This window comes from Gopherus evgoodei, chromosome 10, assembly GCF_007399415.2.
Source record: "Gopherus evgoodei ecotype Sinaloan lineage chromosome 10, rGopEvg1_v1.p, whole genome shotgun sequence".
Lineage (NCBI taxonomy): Eukaryota > Metazoa > Chordata > Testudines > Testudinidae > Gopherus > Gopherus evgoodei.
The window spans coordinates 68,764,473-68,775,457 of record NC_044331.1 but is presented as its reverse complement, the minus strand read 5'-3'; the positions used below and the strand labels follow the sequence as shown (position 1 = coordinate 68,775,457).

General features: G+C 42.2%; 1 protein-coding gene across 2 annotated transcripts; it reads left to right on the top strand.

Moving 5' to 3' along the window:
• Window positions 1-1,741: 1,741 nt before the first annotated feature.
• On the top strand, window positions 1,742-10,785 carry GDE1 (glycerophosphodiester phosphodiesterase 1). Of its 2 annotated transcripts, XM_030576919.1 has the most exons (7): window positions 2,024-2,039; window positions 5,254-5,766; window positions 6,217-6,392; window positions 7,222-7,327; window positions 8,140-8,232; window positions 9,341-9,552; window positions 10,222-10,785. In XM_030576919.1, exons 2-7 carry the CDS (start codon window positions 5,743-5,745, stop codon window positions 10,367-10,369), a joined length of 759 nt encoding a protein of 252 aa, XP_030432779.1. In that variant the 5' UTR covers window positions 2,024-2,039; window positions 5,254-5,742; the 3' UTR covers window positions 10,370-10,785. The 2 variants fall into 2 exon arrangements, with proteins under 2 accessions (XP_030432778.1, XP_030432779.1); XM_030576918.1 differs by lacking the exon at window positions 5,254-5,766 and having other exon boundaries at window positions 1,742-2,039.
• Window positions 10,786-10,985: the final 200 nt, after the last annotated feature.

The window sequence follows — 10,985 nt, the reverse complement described above, 5'->3', positions numbered from 1 at the left end:
CTTGAAGTTCCATCATCCATCATCCAAACAGGGTTTGCAGTTTGGGTCAATGGTTCTTAGGACCCCCACTGTACAAATTGTTCCAGCATCCCTGGGCTGATTTTCAGTGGAATCTGTGCACAGGTCCTAATAACACTTTAAGGACCCTGAAACCATCACCATCTTTCACAGCATCACAGTAATGTTCTAGTGGGGTGTCACCACACTGCATTTGAGAAGTGATGATATTTTGATAGATATGGTGATAACATGTCAATTCAGCCTTCAGATAGTGGCATCACTCACACTCCAGCTTTATGCTTTCACACAAGTCATCAAACTCACACAAGTCATCAAACCCACAGACTTTCTCTAAAATGTCATCACTTCTCTCTGTTCTGCAGCCCTTAGTACCACCAGCTACTAAAGTGTTTGGCAAGCAGGCATGAGGTAGGGCAGGTGGGTTTGAAAAAGACACAGCTGCTGCTCTAGCTCAGGCTAAGTCTGTTTAGGTTTGCAGAAACATTTAGTTTCTGGGTGGAAGGTAAGCAGAGAGGCTAACAGTCATCATTAGTAGCAAGATCCTTACATCAATTACCACTTTAAATCCCCTGATGCTGCTTTTTTAAATCTTAAAATAACACAGAACTTATAAAAATATTTTTAAATACTTTTCTGAGCCACTTAATTAATCATTATAAATTATTTCAGTCCTATATGTGTCTGGCTGGTTTTCTCAGGATATAGCCAGCATTATGACCAACGCTAGGCCAATTACGTTGTGGCTTCAGGGAGCCAGGCATTACTTCAGCTAATACTGAACTATTCCCAACATTTGTTGATGCAGGAGAAGATGAAAACTCATGACAAAATCAGTTATAATCCAAGAAAAACTGTACCATTGTCTGCAGCATCACTGCAAAACACTTGCATCACTCTTGTTACCAAATGCAGGATTATTATAGGCACTGGCATTGCCAAAGTTATGAAGTCCAAGTAGTACCAGCTACAATATATTTAACCTAGAATAAACTAAATTGATGGCCAAACCCTGAGAATAACAGCCAGACATGCAAAGCTGGCTAATTAAATGGAATTGTATCATGACTTTCTCCATGCTCTATGGCAACAAAGGGGAGATTTTCAAAGGCACAAATAGGAATTACTCCACCTCTCAAGATTGTTGTTTCTCTTAAAGCTACACCTGTGGGAATCAAATGATTATAGGCTAATCTCAGGTTTTGAGTATAAAAAGTAGGTTTCTAGCCCTCATGATTGCAGAAGAAAGCTTGAATATATGCCCCCCCCCCTTACAGATGTAGGAAACAGACGACAAAAAGAACGCAACGCGCATTTTTTAATCACGATTTTAAGCTGTTGTGGTGTTTTCTTTTTTGATTCTTGACTTATCGTTTATTGAACATTAGGAGTTGGCGGCAAGATTCCGCTTTGCACCTTTGAACATCCCCTTCCAGGCGAGTCTGAGCAGACTCAAGCTCTGCCAGCACCGCTGGGACCACACAAGCCATTCCCAGGCAGTGCCATGCGGCTTCCCCAGATTCTATCAGACTGTCCTTGAGGATTGGCTGACGGATATAGGATGGCGAGCGCTGGATGGTGATTGGCTGGCGATTGCCAGTGGCTGCTGTTGACTGGCTGATGGCAGAGATCCGTTGGAGGTTGATTGGCGGTTGGAAATAGACTGCCGGATGCTGATTGGCTGGTGGGTATCTGTGAGAGTCACTGTGTGATCACGGGGTAAAGGCCCTGGGTCAGCACGGCAGCTGCGGGGGGGGGGGGTCCCCGTTACCTCTCTGGCCGCCATGCTGCTGGGCGCCTTCACGACGCTGCTGGGGGCGCTGCTAGTGCTGAGCCGCAGCCCGATGCTCTCCTGCCTGCTCACGGGCGGCCTCTACCTGGCGCTGCAGCTCTTCAGCCTCGAGCCGGTCCCCCTGCAGCGGGCCCAGCACATTGTGCAGCCCCGCGGCACCGCCGCCCGCATCGCCCACCGCGGCGGCGGGCACGACGCGCCCGAGAACACGCTGGCGGCCATCAGACAGGTCAGCTACCGGGAACCCCCCCTCCCAACTCCCCAGGGACCTCGGGCATGCCTCCCTCGAGTCCCTCCCCCTGCTAGTACACCCCACCTCCTCCTTACGGAGCCTGATGCACCCCACACTCTGGGTGTCCCCAGAGGTATTGCTGGCTTCGTGGGGAGAGCCCACCCTTTCCAGCAGTCACCAGGCACACCCAGCTGACCCCCATGCCTCTGCCTTAATCTCTGGGAGTCTGGGACCCACCAGAGCCCTGTCCACTTGGGTGCTAGGGTTTACAGTTCTTCACCCCCTTTCCTCTATCCTTAGCTTCCCTGCCCCCCTTTCCTCCTAGAGCCGTACTTACCGGCCAGGGCCATGGTTCCCAAATTCTTTACTAAAGCCTCCCACCTTGCGACCCACTCATACATGCACCCTCTACCCTGACACTGCAACCCTAATCCCAGTCTGGTGGGGTGGGGAGGTCCTGGGAGTGGGGAGGTTGGACAGTGAAGTGGGTGGCAGTTCCTGCCTGATGGGGCTGGGCCCTGCTCCCTGGCTTGGCGACCTGGCACATGGGGTCACAGCGCCGTTCAGGAGCAGCAGTGGACTAAATTTGAGTGAGTGGCATTGGGGCCTAGTGCCTCTTGTATTTGGCAGGGCAGTCAGCCAAAAAGGAGCGGCACTGCTACTCCATGTACCAGGTTGCAATGCCCAGAGTGGAGAGCTGGGCCCAGTGTTGCAGGACAGGAGCCCCCATTATGGTGTGAGTGCATAATGGGCTTATTCTCCAATCTCTTTCCTCACCTTCGTACTGGGCTGGGAGAAGGTGTGTTTGCCTAGGTCCCTGTGACCCATCTGGAACTTTACCACAACTCACTGGGTCATGACCCACCCTTTGGGAAACAGGGTTCTAGGGGTCTTGTCAGCTGGAGATGCCTCCCAACTTGAAATTGTCAGTGGTGGGGAGAGACAGAAAATTATGGACAATATCACATTAACAGATGCAGGGCTATCCCAGCTGCTGCCAGGATGATGCCAGGGCTGGCTTTCTGCTGCTCTGCTAGTCCCACCAACTCCAATTTTGGGTCATATTTGGAATAAATAGCTCTACTTCCCTTCTCTGCTTTCAAAGCAGCAGCAAATTAAACTGGACCAAATTCCTGTCAGTTTCACTGCCTCCCTCAGAGGTCTGAATAATAGAAACTGAAAAGTGGTTTGTTTTCACTTTGCAATTCTTTGAGAAAGCTGTGAGCAGCAGAAATAGGAGTGTGGTAAATACTGTGTATTACTCTTTTTGCTTTTAAATCAGTTTGGCATAGTAGTGAATAGAATAACCCAACTTTTATTTTGAATTGGGTATGACAAAACATTCTAACAAAGAGATGCCAACAACTTAAATGATAATTTTATAAAATGTATTAACTTCTTTGGTAAAGAATACCTTCACTTATCAAATTATGAAAGGGAGGAAAGTAGCAGTGGTGGGCACATCTGATGTTCCTATAAAACATGCTTTGGGGTTTCAGCCAGCAACCCCCCAAGGGTTAGGATAGGATTTTTCCCTCCCAGTTTTCTGGCAGATTTATCTCCTCCTCCTGCAGCATCAGGGATGGAAACAGCTGGAGATGGGACACTGGGCAGGATGGGCCAGGGCTCTGACCTGGCACTGAGTATTCTGTCTCTTTCAGGTGTATAGCAGGCTGGTTCTTGCTCAGATGCCCCAGTTCTAACTGATTGGCATATGTGGGATTAGGAAGGAATTTTCCACCAGGTCAAATCTGCAGTGACCTTGAGGTGTTTTTGTTTTCTTCTGCAACATGTGGGTCACTTGCTGAGACTATCTGGGTATACCTCATTTAATAATTCTGTGCCACTGCAGTGGCCACAAGCACTGAGGCACCTCAGTCCCTCCTATCCTCAGCCTGTGGCACAGAATAATTTAATCTCCTGTGGGTCTCATTTACTTGGTCTCATTTCCATTGCTGGATTTTGTGCGCAGGTGCTGTTGGTGGCCTGTAATATACAGGTGGTCAGACTAGATGATCTAGTGGTCCCTTCTGGCCTTACACTATATGACTGACTATATTTTTGTTTTAAAAATGTAATAGCAAAATTTATTTATAGGAATATCTGCAGGGAGTTCACATCGCCAGAAATCAAATCATAGCAGTAAAATTCCACAACAACCAAAATTTCAGCATTTACTGTTATTCATTTTGAAAAACCATAAACAAATTGTTGCCTGGATTCAAGCAAAAAATTGCAGTTAAATGTGTGATAAACAAATAAAAGACTACAAGCTTTACAAATGGGAGTTATTAGTACAAACTAATCAACAAACCATAGGGATTAAGTAGAGCAGCTAAAATGAAACAGAGACAATAGGGGAGTTAATGATTCACGAGTATGTGTATAATAAGTGTAAATATAGTAACCATCTGTTGCCCAAAACAATCTGGAGCAACTTGGTACACGACAATGAATTTGGAAATTACAAGATAGATGCTGTTTACTAGTCTAACATCAGTGTTGTTCAGCTACTCAGGCTACACTTCTGCCCAGGGAGATAGAGGGAAGGAAATTCTGGAAATGTCAGTAGTCAAACTCTCCTTGCTAAATATCTCAAAACATCTCTGTGATTGAGTTACCATGTCTTGTAAATATAAGCCCAGCAACATTTAAGTGTCAAAAACAGGAGATGTGTACAAAAGGCATATCTTTCTGGGAACGGGGAAGAGAAGAGATGAGCAAAAGAAGGGAAGATGGGCTAGTCAAAAGCAAAAACTATGCATGCATTCCACCCTCTGTATTGTAAAATTCAGTCTCAGGATGTCTTGGGCTAGTTGTTCTCTAACTCTTTAAGGGCTGTCCTAAGATTGGGCAAGTACTATAAAACAAAGAGATAAAACAGGATCATTCTAGATCAGGGGTATTCAAACTTTTCATTGTGTGGACCATCTTCCTGCTTAATCATAATCTTGCCTCGTCTCGTTGGTGACTGTTGTATAGAAGTTGTATGTGTACCGTTAACATTAAGATCAAGGTCGCTCTCTGATTTTATGAACTTGCAAGTGTACAATAGAAACTGATCCCACTATCTCCCAGTTTTGTGGAGAAGGGTACAAATTCTGATCACTTACCCACAGGCAGCTAAAACTTGTAATCTAGTAGTCCATCTTGAAAACAGTGTCCTGGTTTTCTAGTTTTGATCTTGTCTCAACTTAAAATTTTTTTGCAGATATGATTATCTGAAGTCTCCATTCCTCCTTCTGTTTTGGACTACTGTGCTAGACTCTCACTTTTATTCTCTTATTTTCATAAAATCAAGTGGGTACCAGAGAATGTTACATTTGTCTTTGTTTTCATGTAAATCAGACTGCCCTTGCCACCACTATCTTGAAACTGAGATTATGTAATTTATTTCAAATTCAAGTAAAAATTACCAGCTGCTATAAAGCTTGTTCACAAAGTTGTTTTTTTTCCCCCGCAAGGAGGGACAATGGGGGTTTCTTCCACTTTAATTTTACAATAGAAATGTCTAAGATCTCAAATACTATGTTGGATGAAGGGATTAATTCAGTCTATATCATCAGAGAAGGAAATATTGTATAAAATCTATATTTAGAACACCTGGTATTTGATGGACTAGGAATTTTTTTTCAGAGGAGGAAAAAAAACACGGTGCAGGATCCTTTTCCTGTGCTGTTAATAACAATTGCCCCATGTGATGCCTGCTATGCATGGTGGAAAAGTAAGCTGCCAACGTCTCTTCTATTACATGTCTTGGTTACTTGGCCCAAGATAACTGGTTTCCATCTTAACTCAGCCAAATTCCCACAAGTCTGGACTGCTTCCCAATTAAGATCCATTACCCTGACTAGTTTATCCTATCTAATTTATTTACTGTGGCTAAGCCATGGGTAACCAGGACATTGCCCACTGGCTGTGAGGTAGAGAGAGGGTTGAGCTCCTTCCCTTCACATGTACTTTTGCTCAGCAATTGACCATTTGGAGTATAGGAAAATCTTCATATTAGATCTATAAATCCAGGACTCATAAGAATTTAGCTAAAGCCCACTGTGTTCTGTGGGCTGACAAATCTTAGAGAATATTAGTAGCCTGGCAACTGTATTAGAATACAAAGAAAGCATTGTAGCACCCATCTTTATATTTAAATAGTTTTTTCTTTTTTGTTTTAAAGGCAGCTGAGAATGGAGCCACAGGCGTGGAGCTGGACCTTGAATTCACTGCAGATGGCATTCCCATTCTAATGCATGATGATACAGTAGAAAGGACAACTGATGGGTCTGGGAGTTTACGTGATTTTACGTTTGAAGAAATTAGGAAGCTTAATCCAGCCGCAAAACATAGACTATGGTAAATGATCAGCAACAGTCTGCTAATACTTCTACTCATTTTTGAAAATTGTTTCTACAGTACCAAAACATCCATCATAAATAAAATTTGATTTTCACTCAGCTGTGACTAAAAACCCCTTAAAACTTTCTGACATGTATGTGGGACCCCTTGTTCTATGTTGGAGGCAGATCAGAATCTGTCTCCTTACCCCTTCTTGGAGTGGACCCATGAAGCAGAACTGAGTGATTTTGATTTCAAGGATGAGATTTTCCAACATGTAATGCATAAGCAGTGTTAACCTCCACTTAATCTTGACCAAACGCTTTAGGACAGGATTTGGTCTGAAAAACACTTCATATGTTAGGACTATTGCTACTTTTCAAAGGTTGCTGGGGTAGCTATTTCTAAATTGAATTTTATTGACACATCTCTTAATTAGATTAGTTTATTTAAATGATCATGTGTATCTTTGTATGAATGGTGGGATGACTCATTTTTTCTAAAACATAAGGGTTATACTGTTGGAAAGGAATTACTTGGAGTTCTTAGAAGGTCTCAGATAAGACCTTTGATCTTGACATCAGGTTTAATTATCTCCATTCTCGCAATATGTAGGCAAAGAAATATATACACTTGCTAGAATATTTACAAGAATAAGTCTCCTAAAAAAATAGATAATTCACAGTAACATTTTAAGAGGGAGCTCCATTAGTTTATGCATTTGTTGTATTTAATATAATAGACTCTACACCTTGGCACAGTTCACGTGGAATCTTTCCTTCCTCTTTGTTCTTGGAGTTCTCCTGGATTGGATGTTTTCCACTGAACTCTTCATACCTTCCTATAGGAGAGATTTCCGGGGTGAAAAAGTACCAACTTTGAAAGAAGCTGTTATGGAATGTATGCGTTATAACCTCATAATCTACTTCGATGTCAAAGGCCATGCAAATCAGGTATTGTTGCTAAGTGCTTCGCTCACCATTTCATTGGATTGCTCCCATTGACGTCTATAGCACTACTTCCTTTAACTTCAGTGAGAGAGGTCTTGGGCCTGTTTTTACAGAAAGTTAAGTTTGGTTTTATAAAACTGAGACAACTTTTTCATGCTTCATTCTTTCCATTCCATTGCACAAGGACGCTGACAACCGTAATTAGAATGTGGCTCACTGACATGTTGGGCTCGGGTAATGTCACAAGCATGCACTGAATCTAAGTGAATGAATAACTGGGTCCTCCCTGCCACCTATTTGTGTGGAAGAAGAGAAATCATGATGGGCTGTCCTGCTTGTCTGTAGTTGTTAGCACCATGACATGGGGTACTTTTGGTAGGTAATGGTTTGCTTGTTCATAAACTGTATAGTTTTTCTGACATGATATATAGAAAAAATGTTTTCTTTCGAAACCGAACCACAGTTAATGCTGCATACACTTTATAGCAATAGACCTCGTCAGGGGTTATATATCTCTTAGCTGTTAGTGCACTTCCTGGCTATTGAAAGCCTTCTGCATGAGGCATGCACAGAATGATAAATACTGTACATCCTTTTATGTTGCAATCTATGAATGTTGCATAACAAACAACATCTACAGCCCTTGAGCTGTAGATAAACTTAAATGCTGCTTTCCTCCTTCCCCTTTCTAATTCCAACCACTCAAGAAAAAAAAAAACGCACTAAAGTGGAGTCTTTCTGTATCCTAATGAACTCTTTTTAAATTTTACCTATGACTACAATGTACATTCTATGTATTTATCTTTCCTTGACAGGCAGTTGATGCCCTAAAACTCCTCTATCTGGAATATCCTCGTTTGTACAACAGTAGCATTGTCTGCTCTTTCATACCAGAGATCGTCTATAAGGTAAAACTTCCTAAAGGCCTATTTCGCTGTTTTAGTTTTATGTACACCATGTCACAATCACTGTAATATGATGAGTATACCCTTGTGGAGAAGCGTAACTCCAAAGTACATGGGGATCATTCTTAAGTAATTGAGAACACACTTAAAAGTAGGTGTTGAAATGAGGGGAGGACTGGGGTATTCGACTCTCAATCCTCATATACCCCCCACTCACCATTGCAACCTTGTCAGACCCTTCCATACTAATTAGATAAATCTTGAATAACGCTCTTCCTCCCCAACCCCAAGAATTACACTGATAAAGGTTCATTAGCTTAAAATTGACACTAAGTGATATTGACGCTGAGGTGCCAAGGTATCTATCAACAGATTACACCTGTGTCAGATTATTACGGAAGTTTAGAATACATTCAAATAAATAGTCTCCTAATTCCCATTATTTGTCAACCCCTTCCTCCATGTGCATGGTTCCCTTGCTCAGCTGTCTATTTCCCTTCCCTTCTCACCTTACAGAATCATAGGCATTCCTGAATTTGTTTCTCTAGTTTTGACCTCCTCCTTTGAGTCCTTTTTGTTGTACTTTTTCCTATTTTCCTTGCTTCTTCTTTTGCTGTCTCCTCCCTCTCTTTACTAACTGGTCTAAAAGAAGTAAACTGTCTAGCCTCCTAAACAGCACGCTAAGCTGTATTTATACAGAGACTGAAGTTGGTTGACTTGCTGATACTGACAAGTGTACAATAACTTCTAGCAAGCCAAAATTTGAGGCTGAGGACCCTACTTTACTTTCCTTGCACACCCATAACTCTCATTGACTTAAATGGGAGTCTTGTGTGCACAAGCAATGCAGGATTCAGTGCAGGATTCACTTATTCAATGAAGAGAGTACCAAGGGAAACAATACAGGCACTTAACAATAAATAGTTTCAAAACCAGGTTAATCATCATCTTGGAGGAAAAAGAACTCCGCTAGAACTGCAAATTCACAGATTAGTGCCTCTCATTCCTTCAGCTTCAAATGTTCCTGTTTGCAAATCCGTCTAATGTAGAGTGTAGCCCTGGAATTTTGGCATCATCTGCTTAGTACAACTTTCTCACCTTGGTCTTCCAGATGCGGCAATCTGATAGGAATGTTGTTACGGCATTAACACACAGGCCCTGGAGCCTTAGTCATTTTGGAGATGGGAAGCCTCGTTTTGATTGCTTTTGGAAGCACTATGGATATATGATGATGGACATCATTCTGGACTGGAGCCTGCACAACTTCTTGTGGTACCTGTGTGGGGTTTCAGCTTTCCTCATGCAGAAAAATTACATTTCACAGTAAGTGGTAAAGCATAAGTTTTCAGGAGGAGCTAATGTAGCCAGAGGTAAAAAATAGGAAGAGGTAAGATGGGACCATGATTTAGAAGAGTATGATGTACACAAACAGCAGAATCTCTGAGTGTACTGTATGCTATTTTAAACAGGTCTCTTATTCAATAATATATGCAATTTATTTTTTCATATTTGTGTCCTCTCCATTCACATTTTTACCCCCAGTGCTACACCTTAAGTTAAAACAAAGGAGGGAAATTTGTTGCTGTTGCCTTGTTTGTTAAGAGCTATTGTAGAAAGATGGAATGCGGAGCTTGGTCCTGCTAGTGAAGGCAGGGGACTGGACTTGATGACCTTTCAAGGTCCCTTCCAGTTCTATGAGATAGGTATATCTCCTTATTAATTAATTAAAAAACAGGCAGACCGTGGGCCAAATGCAGACCTCCAGATGCTTTTGAACAAACACCGGTCTTTTTATTTACTTATCGTTATTTTATTGTTTTCTCTGGAGTCTGGACCTTGGCTATACTTGGACCTAGAAATTTGGACCTTGACAAAAAAAAAAATTGACTACCCCTGCTGTGGAGAATGTATATTGTATAGGAAAGCTCTTTGCTTTAGCCTGTGTTCATGCTAGCCCTTGTCTTTTCCTTACAGTATCTTTGTTCTTTACAGAGAGTATGTGAGGCAGTGGTCTTCACGAGGAGTTCAAGTGGTTGGCTGGACAGTGAACACATTTACAGAAAAAATGTACTATGAGAACGTCCTTGAGACCAGCTATATCACAGACAGCTTGGTGGAGGACTGTGATCCTCACTATTAGACTTACACTATATGGGACTCTTAAATATGCCATCCTGGTTCATGCAGATCTGAGTTCAGCACCAAAGGGTCCAAAGATGCAGAATGAGGCTGCATACATAAGTTGGGTTTTTTTTGCTTGTACTGTACGATTGGATCTTAAATCACAGCAAATCCCTCTGTCACACTACTAGGCCGAGCCACAATCAGCATTAGCGCTGAGGAGAAATGTTGTGTGCCTCTGCTATCAGAGGAAATTGTTGTATGGTCTAAAATGATCAGTTGTGATCATCTGATTTGGTAACTAGTAATACAGACAGGTGGCTTATAAGTCATCTAATCAAACTGTTTCTTTACTTGATTTAACCCTTTTTTAAGTCGTCAGCAGCTTTTGAATGCCTAATTTTAAACTGTACATTAAACAATCTGCTCCTCAAATAATAGTGTAGGGTACCTCTACCTCAATGTTAAAGAGAGGATGGTAGGTGTATTCCCATACCATGACTTTGAATACGATATGGTCAGTTAATATTAGAGAGTGAATATACTTCACTGCTACAGGCTGGAAAGGATGGATATTCTGTACTCTTACAGTATGAAGAGACTACAGCTGTCTCTGGTTTGGGTAAATACTGCAC

Excerpts from the sequence above, each read along its gene's own strand:
- GDE1 (XM_030576918.1), top strand. The coding sequence starts at position 1,803 with ATGCTGCTGGGCGCCTTCACGACGCTGCTGGGGGCGCTGCTAGTGCTG. Across the intron at positions 6,393-7,221 it reads GCCGCAAAACATAGACTATG|GAGAGATTTCCGGGGTGAAA; the intron begins GTAAATGATCAG and ends ACCTTCCTATAG. Across the intron at positions 9,553-10,221 it reads CAGAAAAATTACATTTCACA|AGAGTATGTGAGGCAGTGGT; the intron begins GTAAGTGGTAAA and ends TGTTCTTTACAG.